This window comes from Triplophysa dalaica, chromosome 12, assembly GCF_015846415.1.
Source record: "Triplophysa dalaica isolate WHDGS20190420 chromosome 12, ASM1584641v1, whole genome shotgun sequence".
Taxonomy (NCBI): domain Eukaryota; kingdom Metazoa; phylum Chordata; class Actinopteri; order Cypriniformes; family Nemacheilidae; genus Triplophysa; species Triplophysa dalaica.
In genome coordinates, this window is record NC_079553.1 from 3,003,933 (window position 1) to 3,017,780 (window position 13,848).

The 13,848-nt window shown below is 38.8% G+C and overlaps 1 protein-coding gene across 9 annotated transcripts in view; it reads left to right on the plus strand.

Moving 5' to 3' along the window:
* ptprub (protein tyrosine phosphatase receptor type Ub) overlaps positions 1 to 3,956 on the plus strand; it is a 184,330-nt gene extending 180,374 nt beyond the window's left edge. For 7 of the 9 annotated variants that reach the window (XM_056762139.1, XM_056762142.1, XM_056762145.1 and 4 more), the window contains 2 exons: positions 138 to 273; positions 1,533 to 3,956. In XM_056762139.1, coding sequence (XP_056618117.1) covers positions 138 to 273; positions 1,533 to 1,595 — 199 coding nt within the window. In that variant the 3' untranslated portion in view covers positions 1,596 to 3,956. The remainder of the gene's footprint in view (positions 1 to 137; positions 274 to 1,532) is intronic. The other 2 variants (XM_056762143.1, XM_056762147.1) reach the window with 1 other exon arrangement.
* Positions 3,957 to 13,848: the final 9,892 nt, after the last annotated feature.

A 13,848-nucleotide genomic window follows, 5' to 3' on the forward strand; every position in this document is an offset into this window, starting at 1 on the left:
GATCCGCAGAAGAGTTTGTATGCTGCCTGTGCGGGCTGGTTTGATAATAACTGGATGAGGGAAATTTCTGTTTAGAAGTAAAACCGGTTTGTGTTGTTCGAGACATTTGTAAAAGCGTATTTTTTCTGTTTGTGTAGGAACGGCGGGGGTCGCAGTGGAATGTACTGTGCCAGTAACATCCTGATGGAGATGATAGAGTACCAGAACATGGTGGATGTCTTCTATTCCGTCAAGACCCTTCGTAACGCTAAGCCCAACATGGTGGAGACACTGGTAGGTGCAGTGGTCATAAAAAGTGGTTGTTTTGTTTTTCTATTTTCAAATATATATCCTTATGTCATTGCATATCGAGTCCAAAATTTGCGTAAGAAAATGATGCACGTTAAAAAATAAAAGGACCTCGCGTCTCACATTTACACACTGCCTCCGATGTTTTTGTCCGTCATGAAAACATTTGGACTGGGTTTGACAGCGTTATGAAAAACATCCTAAATAGTATGCATGAATCAAATGCAGAAGATATGAGCACTTAGAAATAAATATATACACTTTTTTCTAAAAAGAAATTCTGGGGAACCCTTAGAACCTTCTGGAGGACCCAAATTAGCCTGTGTAATGTTTTTTTTTTGCATTAGTTTTTGAGCATTTTGTTTGCAATGGTCATGGGTTCGAGCCCACAGAACATCATTATACTGAAGAAAAACGCATGGATGAAAGTGTTGCACAAATGCAATGGAATGTATTGAATCTAAAGTCAAAAGTATTTTGTCAAATGTCATTTTTGTATGATTTATTCTTGATTTGACATGTAATTCAATTATTAAGATTAAAAAGTAGTGTTGGAGTCCTAGGTCATTATCATGTCATGTTATTGTGTTTTACATGCATATAATTGCAGATCATATCGTCGCTGTCCTTCTGAAACCTTGTATGTCCAAATTCATGATTTTAAAAAAATAACGAAAAAATACTGTGATGATTACATGCTGTGTTGCCATAGTTGACAAGCACTTTTAATACATTTTATTGGTTAGATATTTGCAATACCCAGTAACAAACATAATGGGTGACTGATAATAATGATTTATGATAACAACAAAAAATCACAAAATATACTACGATACAAAGGCTAGTAACTACACATTTGGTCAAAATTAAGTCTCCTGGTTCAATTTTGTCCCTTTTCAGAGAAACAAGTGCGTCAAATTGCAGTAACTGGCTGCAATGACTGGCCGGTGTGAAAACTTTGAGGGCAGTTTCAGTGTTTGTGTAGTTACTGCACTTTGCCTTTTGTAGGACAGTATAGAGATACGAGGTTTCAGAAGGACAGCAGCGATTTTCACTTATACACATCTAGTGAAACATCAGTACATTCACTCATTGATTTAGTCATCACTGTCATTTTACTCTATAAAACGAGAACACGTTTATGCAAATTGTGCCCTACTCAAGTATCTAGTCAAATGCCATGTAAGTGACATGGATCTGAATTATTGCACTGAATTTGTAATTTCTCTTTGTGTGTGATGTAGGAGCAGTATCGATTCTGTTACGAGCTGGTTCTGGAGTATTTGGACTGCTTGGAGGTCAGATAGCGGAATTCCAGATCCCCACTCGCTGACCTCAAAGGCTGGAGCAGTACCACCGGCAGGCTCACTCCATCACCCAATCTCCATCTGCAACCCGTTCCCCTTCTTTCTTCTTCCATCAAAAAGCAGCAAGAAGGAGACAAGACAAAAAAACAGAGAGTCAAATTTCTGCTTATTTACCCCAAACATCCAAGCGCTCTGTTTTTATTTTAGTTCTCAAATATTTTCGGTCTGTTTTTCTGTGAGCAATTCTGCAAAAAGCTCCAAAGCCTGGCCTCGGCACAGCGTGGTTGGCTCACCTCCGCTCGCAGCGACTGTGAGCCTTTTCTAAAAACAGCGGCTTTATTTTTCACCTGCCTGTTTCTCTTTGGCTGACTGACTGGACTGAGAAGCAAAAATAAACATCGCTTTGGAAAAGTTCTCAGTGGAATTGAGAATCGGGCGTCTTTACCGTGACCCCCTTGAAAGGAGTCAGGGACCTGCCGTGCCCCTTAAAAGAAGAAGGACTACACACACACATGCATGCACAAACGCTCACATAAAGTACACGTGTGCACGGACGTCACCGATATACAGAATCAACCAGCAGACGACTTTCCATCAACTGCCTGTCAAAGATGTCGATGCCTCTTCAATCGCTTAACAAACTACGCTGTTTCTGTGTTGAACTGCGTTTTGAAACAAGGCCTTGAGACTGCGTTTAAGCGAGCACGCGTGCTCCCCGCAAACACGTTTTAATGGCGAGACCCCCGATAGGTCCTCGTGTCATCTGGAGGCGGAGTTTTTACTTCATATATGGTGCCATATTTCTCAAGAGGAGATTGACACTGCAACTTTCCTATCTTGTTGTCGTCCTCTTTTTTCCTCTCGCCTGTATATATACTTAATGTCCGCTGGAAATCCCTTAAGTCTTAAGGTGTGTGTCTCAAGTGCTAACAGTGGCCCTGTGTGCTTAAAGCGAAAGAAGTACATTAGCAAGGGGCAGCTGGCGGTGGATTAAACTCTGACCTTCATCCACTCGCTCAAATGTTTGGAGAGCTCGGTTAATAGTCTTTTCACGAGGCGAGAAGAGAGCAAGACTGGGCCCATCGAGGAGAACGAAGTCGAAAGCAACGCCGGCAATTTACTACTTTTCGCTTGTAACTATTTATCTGACTGACTCGTGTTCTTTGAGTGGGTTTTGTTTGATATTCGTGAAGCTTTGAGTGTACAGCTGAATCCTGGGCTCGACGTTCTTCAAAGCATCCCTTTAATTTTACAGGTTCACTGTTCATTTCTGTCCCATCTCAACATTGGAAAGCTTAGATTGGGTGATTTCTTTTCTCCCGTAGCTTGACTAAAGATGGATGAGTCTGTTCTGTTTCAACACAGTTTAGCTGATAATTATTGAGAGCCAAGAGTTATTGAAATTGTATTTGCCGCCATCAAATTACAGTACAACAAAGCACAAAATCTGGAGAGAGAATATATATATGACCCCAACTGTGAAAATGCCATATCAGCAAAATGCCAAGTTAGCAAGCCACAGAGGCTTGATCCCAGTGAGTTTAAATAAATCATCTAAGATGCCCAAGTTAACACAGAGTGATGGCTTGTTCACAAGATTGTTAACAAGCTGCTTAAAGGAGCCTGTGAAAATTTACTTTGTGATCAGAAAGACAAGCGCTGGATTACACTACACGACTTTAACCCTGACATGTTCACTAAGAAGTGCCATTTTCAGCCTCAGCAAATGTGTGGAGTTGAGCTTCTGAGTCATGTAGCGTAATCCAGCTTCTAGACTGAAGTTATTTCATCACTTCCTTTTTGGACTTTCTTGGAAAGTGCCTGGACACTAAAGTGGAAAATATGTGTACATATAGATGTATATTTGTGTTCTGTGAATAGTTTGTGAATAAAGTTTGTTTGGCCAGGTTTAACGAAGTTTAAAGGTCACAGAGAGAGTTGAATGTAATGTTGAAAAGCTATTTCCTGAATATGCCAACAAAAGATCAGACGCATCTCCAGTCAACTGCGGATGATCTCTAAAAGCCATTCCAAAGCCGCCCCTACAGAAGGCTCATTTCGTCACTTACGATTGTGTCACCCTCATTGCAAAGACACCGAGCATCTTCTATCGGTCGTCACCTCTGATAACCCCTCATCATCGTCCCGAGAGATTTTTCCACTCATGAACAGCTGGTGAGCCGGGTCCTTGTTTTCTGTGCGTTCTGTTAGTTCGTTTGTTTTCTTTAAAGTGTTTCTGTATGTTATTGAATGACTTGAAAAAGAACTGTGTTTTTGACCATGTGTTTGTGGGACAGGAAGAGGATGTGGAGGCATATATCTCAACGGGAAATTGAGGGGTTGGGGTGGGACGGGTTGTTCAAACAACAATAAAATGTTCTAAGACTGGAATGGTGTTTTGTGGACCTTTTTTTCCACCTCCTTTTTTATTCTAGTTAGTAGTTAGTTGTAACGAATTGGTCAATATTTTGTTAATTTGACCATTTGCATAACACTTTATTTTGATGTCCACTTTAGATATTTACAAATGATATGTAACTTTATAACTTTTTGTCAACTATCAGTCATTATTACACAGCTTGTTGGAATGCTTGATTCTGATTGGCCAGTCGCAACATTTGCATGTTCGCTATTCTCAATTATTACACTGGCTCATTTGAATGCTTGATTCTGATTGGCCAGTCGCAACATCCAAAGGGTTGTTATTTTCAAATAACAACCGCTCAAAAACTAATAACACCCTGTAAATCGGATGCTGCAAATCATTTTGAGAGGGGCGGTTTAATATTACAAAATTATTTATATATATATATGTCTTTTAATAACATATATGACATTATTTTTACTAATAATGAAACCAAATTGTCGGTTCGAAACATTTGAACATCGTGGACTCATGGAAGGTCTGCATTCTGTAAAAATTAGCTGATAAACGACATCACATTTCAGGTCATATTTTTTTCTCATGTGGCAAGTATCCTTGTAATAAGCGGCTACTTGCTTCGCGTCGAGTCCTGATCACACTGTCGAGGCTTATTTCTGTGATAACAACCGGCTGCCTGTACATTATCCCTTACGTTAATTATTAGTAGACTGTCTTTCTAACATATGGTCAGTTGACATGTAGTTGCAAAGTTACCTACAGTAAGTGTAATGTATAAAATAGACAATCAAAATAACTACAGTTCACTTAAAAAAGTGATTTTAAGTGAACTTGATTTTGATTGGCCAGTTGAGACATTCCAAGGTATGTTGTTCCCCAATAGTTACCGCTAAAACTACTAAAACAGGGTTTTCCAAGTTCTTATAAGGAATAAATATAATATACTTACAAATCAATTCAATATAAACATTTCTAATAAATAAAATACATGAGATTCAAACACAAATTGTGTACAAATGAGCTAAAAAAATATTTCAAATCAACATTTTCTGTTTTATGAGTTACTATTGTGACAAGCCGTGTATAAGTAAGATGATGTCCAGAAGCTTATCATCGCAAAATAGTCCTATTGTGCAATTAGAACCGGATGGATAAACAGTACGTTATTTTTGTGTCGTTTTTAAAAGAAAAAAGTTTTCCCTTTATTAGCCCTGATGAAGGCCTGTGTGCGGAAATATGTTGGCAAAATAATAATAACATCTTTTTAAGACTTTCTAAAAGTGCTGCTTGTTTTATCCATAAAAAAGGTAATTTTGTATCTGGCAGGATAGACATGAAATTGAGAAAAATGTTTGGATGATTCCTTCTCAAAGTAGCAGCTCTCACACAGAAAAATATATAATTATATAACTAATTCTGTATAATTGTACATAATGTGATAACAAAGCCATAGTTTTTGTAGAAGGTTTAACGCAGTTTAAAGCCCAGACAGACCAGAGTCCAGAAAAACGTATGAACTGAACAGTGTGCGAGAGTAATGAGGGTTCTGAATGTTCTTGGATACGCTCTTAACTGAGCAAAATCTCTCTTGAGCATCGAGAAAAAACTGTGACCTGACTGACATTTCATATCCTTGTGCTTCACAGCCTTTGCTGATTCATTACATTCTCTTGCCTCTATTACCGCTCCACCTTTCTGTCATTCTCTCCTTTCCTGCTGTCTTGTGGTTTCTATCAGTCAACTATCTCTGCAAGCTTCCACCCGACTTCGCATTTCTTTCTTCTGTATTCTTTTTCTCTGTAACTGTCTATTCCACCCATTTCCGTGGATGTGGAATGAGTGCAGACCGCAGGCTTTCTCTTATGACATACAGTAGCTTGTGGAGGAGATCTGAATTATTCAACAGACCTGCAAAGTGATCCAGTGTTGGAGCTGAAAGGCATGTCAGATTAATTAGAGGACAAGACCTCCCTCTGTCATGCGCATATACTAAACTGCAGTGTATTCTCACCCGTTTTGAGCATTTTCTCGCTAAACTTAGTCAGACTGATACATTTTTTAGCACCAGGACAGTAGCTGAATTGCTTCAGAATGGCTTTTCGTGTAACAAGCTGCATATTCTAAAAAGAAGTGTAGCGGGAGGAAATGACGTAGCATGCTTTCAATGTCGCACTGTATTGTGCAAACAGCTTTACTGCCTTTAAGAATTGATATAAGTAATAATTGACTGATTAGTGTTCCTGTATACAGATACCAATATGAATGCTATTGTTGTAAATTTGAAAGAAAGAAAGAAAGAAAGAAAGAAAGGAACGAACGAACGAACAGAAAAAACATAAGGAAGGAAGGAAGGAAAGATGGAAAAAATAAATAATAATTGACTGATTTCTGTTCATTTATGCAAACTCTAATATGAATACTATTGTTGTAAATTTGAAAGAAGGAAAGAAAGAAAGAAAGAAAGAAGGAAGCAGGGAATGAAGGAAGGAAAGAAAGAAAATGAACAGAACAAACAGAAGGAAGGAATGCATGAAAGAAGGAAGGAAGGAAGGAAAGAAAGAAATAATAATTGACTGATTTGTGCCTGTATGCAAATACTAATACTAATGAATACTATTGCTATACATTTGAAAGGAAGGAAGTAAGATAGGAAGGAGAGAGAGAGAGAGAGAGAATAGAATAGAGTGAATTCAAAAGCTATAGTTAAATTAACTTAACAAAATGATAAAATGCTGCTCCATACTGATGTTAACACATCAGCCTTAGTAGTTAATAGAGCAGATGTCAGTATTAATGAAAACTTACCTGTTAGTTCTGCAGTAATTCTTTCTTAGTTACACATTAAGTAAGAAACATTATACTAAAGTGTTACCGACTTTTCTACATCCTTCAGATCTAAAGTATAAGAATCTTCACTTTACTTATTTTCTGCTCTTTAGACGTTGTGCAGATCTGCGGCCACCTTCCTTGATGAAGTCATAGATTCTCTCTCCCTCTCTTTCTCTGGTTTTATATGCAAATTGTAGGTTTCTTTTAAACTATGGGCTATTTGTCTCAATCTGTTCAAGTGTTTGATTTTTAAAACTAGCCGATTTCAAAGTTTTTGTTATGTTAAAGTGTTTCAAATGCTTTTCACATGTGAACAGAGATTTCTTATTGTTTTCATACATTTGCAAAATGTATGCTTTCATTATGTTGCCGTTTAGCCTTAGCGTTAGAAATAAAAAAGGGTTCCAAATTTTGAAAATGAGACTTTTATTGTAGGCTGAATGGTGTTTTTAGATCAAAATGATCAATGACATTTAAAATCAGGGTTCAGAGAATCAAAATGCTTTTTACTGTAATGCATGTCTATACCCCGATCTTGTCAGTGGACAAATGAAATAAGCTATAGTGTGTCTATACCACAGGATAAACAGTGCCCGTTGATGAAACACAAGGTTCTTTACAGCGATGCCATAGAAGAACTATTATTGGTTCACCAAAGAACCATTTACTCACCCTGTCTACACCGCACACAAGTGACACCGCAAACAGTAGAAATAACAGGATGTGTGTCGCATCACGACACATCCAGTGTAGACAGAAGTTCTGTATATAATGAGTTTGATTGTCTTTGGTTGCGTCACTCGCGTGTCCTGTACATAGGGTGCAAGAACCATTTCTTTCTTATAATCTAAAGAAAATCTTTTCCACTTTATAGAATCTTTGGTGAAACATGAAGCTACTTTGGAAGGTTCTTTATGAATCCATTCAGACAAAAGTGATTCTTGTAAAGCACCTTTTTAAGAGTGAACACGGATGGGTTGGTACAGTATGTGCCTATGCAAAAATCTCGCACCAATGTTTGCTGTTTATTGGTCATCTCTTCCAAAGGCTGTGTAGAGCAGGTGGGAACATTCCTGGCACCGTGGTCCAGTGCACTGTAAAGTGGGTTGAAGAGACCCCAGCCAGATGGCCTGGTTTTAAACATTCCTGGTTGACAGATCCAATGGCAGTCCAAACACATGCCCTTATCTCGGCCGGTTTGTACTCGCAAGCCTCCCCGGAGGTGGTCGAGCGGCCAGCGGTTCCAGCCCAGCGCGTAGGAAAGAGTACACATAACTTGGAGGCAGATAGCCTGGTGCACCAGACACATGGATGAGTTCCATTCCTGCACTTCTTTATCTTCTCCCGGGCCCCCACCACACCGTGAATCTCACAAACTGTTACAGGACGATGGTTTTCTCTGTACCATCTGTTTCTCTTCGGCTTATCTGTGTGAGATGTGCTGCTCTATCGACTCAGACTTTTACTGTTAACGTTAAAAAAGTATTTGACTATTTTTGGAGAATAGATGATTGGAGGCTTTCTCGATGCAAACCTTTGAAACCAATGTAATTATTTCCCTACAGCCTTTAAAGAAACAGTCTGTTTGGATTTTAAATGTCATATTTGTTGAACGTTTCGGCAATAGCCAAAACAACAAGTTTGTCAGTGATTTATGAACAAAATAACTACACATCGATCCACGCCGTGAGCTTGATTATATTTTCTTTTGTTATATCTCAGTTGCTTTGTGCTCACATCACCAGTCTGAACAAAGATGAGGGTCTTGTTTGGCAAACTTTTCATTGTTAACCAAACCTGATCATGAGATTTCTACGTAAAGTACATTGAAAATGATAAATTCCCCTGCAAGTTAGCTACTTGATCTACATCCATTTACAAACTCGATCTACCATAAAAAAAATATATAATATAAAAAATGTGCATTGTTTTTCATTTGCTTCATCAACATCAAATATTCTGCGCTTTATTGAACATTACATTGCTTTTTAAGGTGTTTGCACTTGCGGTTTGGCCTTCCTCAATTAAACATGAATAAAGTAAATACTGTGAAATAATGACTTTTATGTTAAAAAGTACATAACATGAGATCATGAAAATGACGTTTCATGCATTGTGTGATGTTGCCTATTTGAAAGTAATCAGTCTGCCAAGTTGTAAATCCGAAGGTGAATGAATAACAAAGTTATTGGCTTGGAAAAAAGGGAGTCGATTCTGAATCAAACGAGTCGTTGCTAGTCCGACGTCATCTTACTTCACTATATAGAATCCCCGCCTAAGCTTTACTAGGACTGCTTGCGAAAACTTAACTCTTCTCCCCCAAACACTGTAGCTCGTGAGGCTCATTCGTGGTAGACAAATTACAGCAGACTAGACCATCTGACCAATCACATCAGACTAGGCTACAGGAAAGGAGGGGTTTAGACAGAAGAATCGCGGAACAGTCATTTGAGAGTCAGTCAAGGAGTAAGGAAATAATTGTGTTTTTACACCTTCTATGTACATAAACTTGTTTTGGATGCTCCATAAAACAACGTAGGACCTTAAAATCCCTAGTTATGTACTCTCTAAACACCTCACAAAACATTACTTGAATGATCCAGCAAATAGTTTAGCAGTACATGTGATTTATAGAAGAAAAACATTGAAAACAAGAGCTCTATACAAGTAAATTTAGCACGGACAAACTTCAGAAAGTGTCCAGCAGCCAAAACTTTAGAAAATGCAACTTTTGATGGGTTGACTTTACAGTGTTCTCTGTGTGCTCTTGAAAACGTTCATGAATTTAAATGAAGCCAAAGGCTCATATGATCAATGCCCAGTAATATTACCTCGCTTCACTCTGCTCATGAAAATTGAAACCGTCTGTATGTAGGTAGCGGCGGAGGGTCATCAATGGAGAGAGGACTGACAACATTTCTTTCATTTCTTTGTCATACAAATGGAGCCTGACGCTTGGTAAATATTGTATGACCCACTTTTGCCAAGCACCGTAATAGACAGAGCAGCAATCTACCGATAGGAAATGGCTATGAACTTTAGTGAGGCGTTACATGACACATTTTTTAGGGCTACAGCTGTCCTGGTTTTATGTTTTAACATCAGGTGTTCTCAATCTTTTTTGCTGTGCCTATTTTTTAGGTTGTTAACCTTACAGTACCATAACAGAATTAAGCACTGTAGACACTGTTGGATCTGGTTTCTGGTAATGTTGTATTACTGTATTTGTGTTAGGGATGCACGACAAATTGTCGGCCATATCGGTATCGGCAGATAAATGGTCATTTTTAAATCTTATCGATATCGGCCGTGGTTAAAGAATCTTTAACTAGTGTACAGTGAGCTCGGAACATGATTTTCAGTGGAAAAAATGGTTACCTTGTTTTCCGCAGTGAATGTTTTCACATAAAAGCAGCTGTGCACTTTTTGCCTTTTGTTTCAGTCTTAGATCATTTTATATTAATATTTCGGTACTGTATATCGGCCAATATATCAGGTATCAGCTTCCAATATTAAAGAATTATAGGTTATCGTTAAAGGCCAACATTTTTCAAATCGGTGCATCCCTAATTTGTGTTGTTGTGTTGTGTAAGATTAACAATTCTAAGGTTTAGGACTACACAACAGAACATAAAATTGTATATTCATACAGCTATGTTTGCTGACGCACAGTCAGACTCAGCCTATAGACACAGCTGCTATTATGACATCTGTGTATATATCTATGGATGCAGCCCTTAAGTTGACAGCCTTTTTACACAAAGAAATGCTATAGGATTTTGATTTTCTTTTTGATTATTGTGTGAAAGCAATCAATAAACAAATCCTGATAAGAAATGGAAAGTATGGATCTGGAGCCGGAGTGAATTGGGAGGCGTTGTGAGACCATCAAGAAAATGACAAACGAACAAGCATAGCTCTTAAAAATAAAGGTTCCTAAAATGTTTTGTTTTCTCCAGCGTTTGGTTACATAAATAACATTTGAAATCCGCGTAACCTTTTTGTTGCATGAAATGTTTTAGTAGTGGCAAAAGGCCTTTCAGACTATTAAAAGGTAAGAAAGAAATAGTTCTTTCAATAACCTTTGAATTAGGAAAATAATGGGTGTATGACACTTTATGAACACTTTATTGAGGTTAAAACTTGAGATATGCTTTAATATTGCTTTTGAAGAGAAAGCTTGGCACATTCATGTGTTACTGAGAAGCATACTGTAGTAGAATCTCAAAGTGATGGTTGGATACAGTATGCGTGTGGATTTATTGTATTTTTGTAACACAATGATCACAATGACTTGGAGGTGAGCCAGGAACAGTCTATAAAAAGATGAATTCATTTGAAATAAAATGGTGCTGGACAACAGAACAAATGGCAAATTATACAGTCTCCGCTCTGTATTGATTTAAACATAATAGATCCGGCTTGTATTAAAACTCTCCCATAAGAAATAATGCTTTGTGGATTACAGTCATGTTCTTGTTCAGTCAACTCATAAACCAGAAAAGGACCAGAAATGCTGGGCTGAAGTGTCTTGGTTAAAAAAAGATTTATCTGCACTAATAGAGCATAACTGCTTCCTGTATTTGATAATCAACTTGCTCGCAGAGCTGATACATTGAAACTGTTGGTGCCGTTTATATCTCAGATACTTTTATAATTCTCTCTGTTGAAATTAATCGATCTGATTTAAAAGTGTCGATCGAAACCACTTTCCTAATCTTAATGACTTATTAACCAAACCTGTGCTTTAATGTTAGAGCTCTAGATATCATTGAATAACAAAAGTCCTTTCTTTTCCAGGTTGCGATGCCGATTTTGAACAGAAAGCTGTAACAAGGGTTAACAATACCACAGGGCATCAGCCGACAAAGAACTGGAAAGGTCATCAAGTCCACAGAATGCAGTTCGCCCAAACTTCTAATGAGTCTCACTTCGAGAGCTTCTCCAGGGTGTGATGCAGGCTGAGCTCAATTCAAAAGCACATCCCTATCTCCCATTGAAGAAAAGGTCTGCTGAACCCTGAGGGTGACGTACAATAGTGCTCCCTGTCCCACAATGCTTTGCTTTATCGTGCCATGTTCAATGCATCTCCGACTTGTATATCACGGTGACTGAGTCCTGGCAAATTGGCGTCTGCCTGCCTGTGGAGTCCGGGCACTGCGACATGTGGAGAGTTTCAGCACCTCCTATTGACCTTTGGTTTGGGTTCCCCCTTAATTAGTGCTAAGGGACAGCATGTTCTTTTATAGGGTTCAAGGATCCGTTGAAGGTGGAGATGTTTGAGTGATGGATCCTGGTGCTGCTTTGCAATGGGAATTTGTGAGCTTAGGGTATAAATGTGTTTTTGGGGCTGATGTTCTCATGTTTTAATATTGCATTTGTTTTAGGTTATACTGAATGGCTGTTGAAAGAAGTATCAAGTCTTGAGACTTGACTTCAACGCTCTTCGTAGCTCATTCTAAAGAAACTCGACAGTGTGGAAAATGGAAGGTCACCTCATTTAGAGTGGATTTGGTCTCGCAGCGGTTCGGGGAAATCTCTTGTCTTCGGTGCTTGTCTGTTTTTCAAGGGAGGTAACAGACCCTAAAGTGGCATCTTTTTGATATTGATAAAAAATCATCGTCCTGGGGTGTTGAACTAACATGGGCATGTTCTGTCAATGCATTACTGCTGAGAAACGCTCTCGTAAACAGAAGGAAATCGATACAAGTAAAAAGAAGTACCCCTTTACCGTCAAAATGGCTCTCTGGTGCCGTATTGCACTCGCTTTGGAGAATTCCAACACTTGTCTGAACCAAGTGAAATGAATGACAATTCTTTCATCATGTACTTTATCATTTACTGCTGTTCTGCTCGTCAGGTGACCCAAAATAAGTTTTATAACAATAAGAGCGAAGAAAGTTGAGGACATATCACTCTAAGGACAATTGGCCTATTTATAATGTAAATACAAGAAATCATTGCAAACATATTTCTATGTTTTGTTCTGTTCTCTGCACATTTTAGAAGAGAAAATGCTCAAAAGTAATACCGGTTCGGTTGGCGGACATTTTGTCACCGCACTTGAGGGAAGAGGGAGTGGGTGAGAACAGGAAACTCTGTCAGGATCTGTCTGTCCAGTCAGAAAACGTTTTTCATTGGAAATCAAAAGAACCACGTAGTCATTAGTAGCCTTGCTTAAGACCAAGCATCAGTGGAGGCTGACATTCAATCCTGGAGAAATAAATGGGATGACAGAGCAGATACTTCGAAGAGACAAGCGGAAGACAGAGGTGTGATTTCCAGCTTTGCGTCCATTAAGCAGTCAGTCATGTGGTGTGAAGAATCGGGCAAAGACATGGCATGAAATCTGGAAGCTCGGCTACCACTGTGACTCAGGGCTGCCTCATTTTGGCATTAGTATGTCAGAAGCAATTCGGTTCCTTAAAACTATTTCTATTTCTTAATATTCACCTTTTTAAAGGGATACTTCACCCAAAAGTAAAAATCCTGTGATCATTTACTCACCCTCAGATTGTTCCTGACCTGTATGCATTTCTTTGTTCCGCTGAACACACAGGAAGATATCTGGAAGATTGTTAAATCTCTGTAATAAGGTTCATTAAAAGGAAGGAAGGAGACGGGAACCGGAAGACATTTAAACATTTAATAAAGTAATAACAGTCGGAGGCCCCTCACGGCCGACCGCCGGCAAACAAAACAATAAATACAAATACAAACATGTTCGGGCTCGGTCCTCTCTCTTCGATGGTGCAGTAGCTCGTTCTCTTATATGCTCCCGATCTCCTACGTGATTCGAGACCAGTTGCGCGCACAGCGGTCTCGAACCACGGTCTCGCCCTGCATACTCCACTACAATCTCATCCCCCATTGACTCCAATAGTATTTATTTTCCCTACTATGGCGGTAAATGGTGGGTGAGATCAGTAGCGTTGTTAACAACCACGCAAATGAGTAGGGCCCCTCAAGCTTGGGGGTCCCCTAGTGGCTACAAGCGGTAAAATCATTTGACGCTTGATTTAGACACTCAGATATACGCAA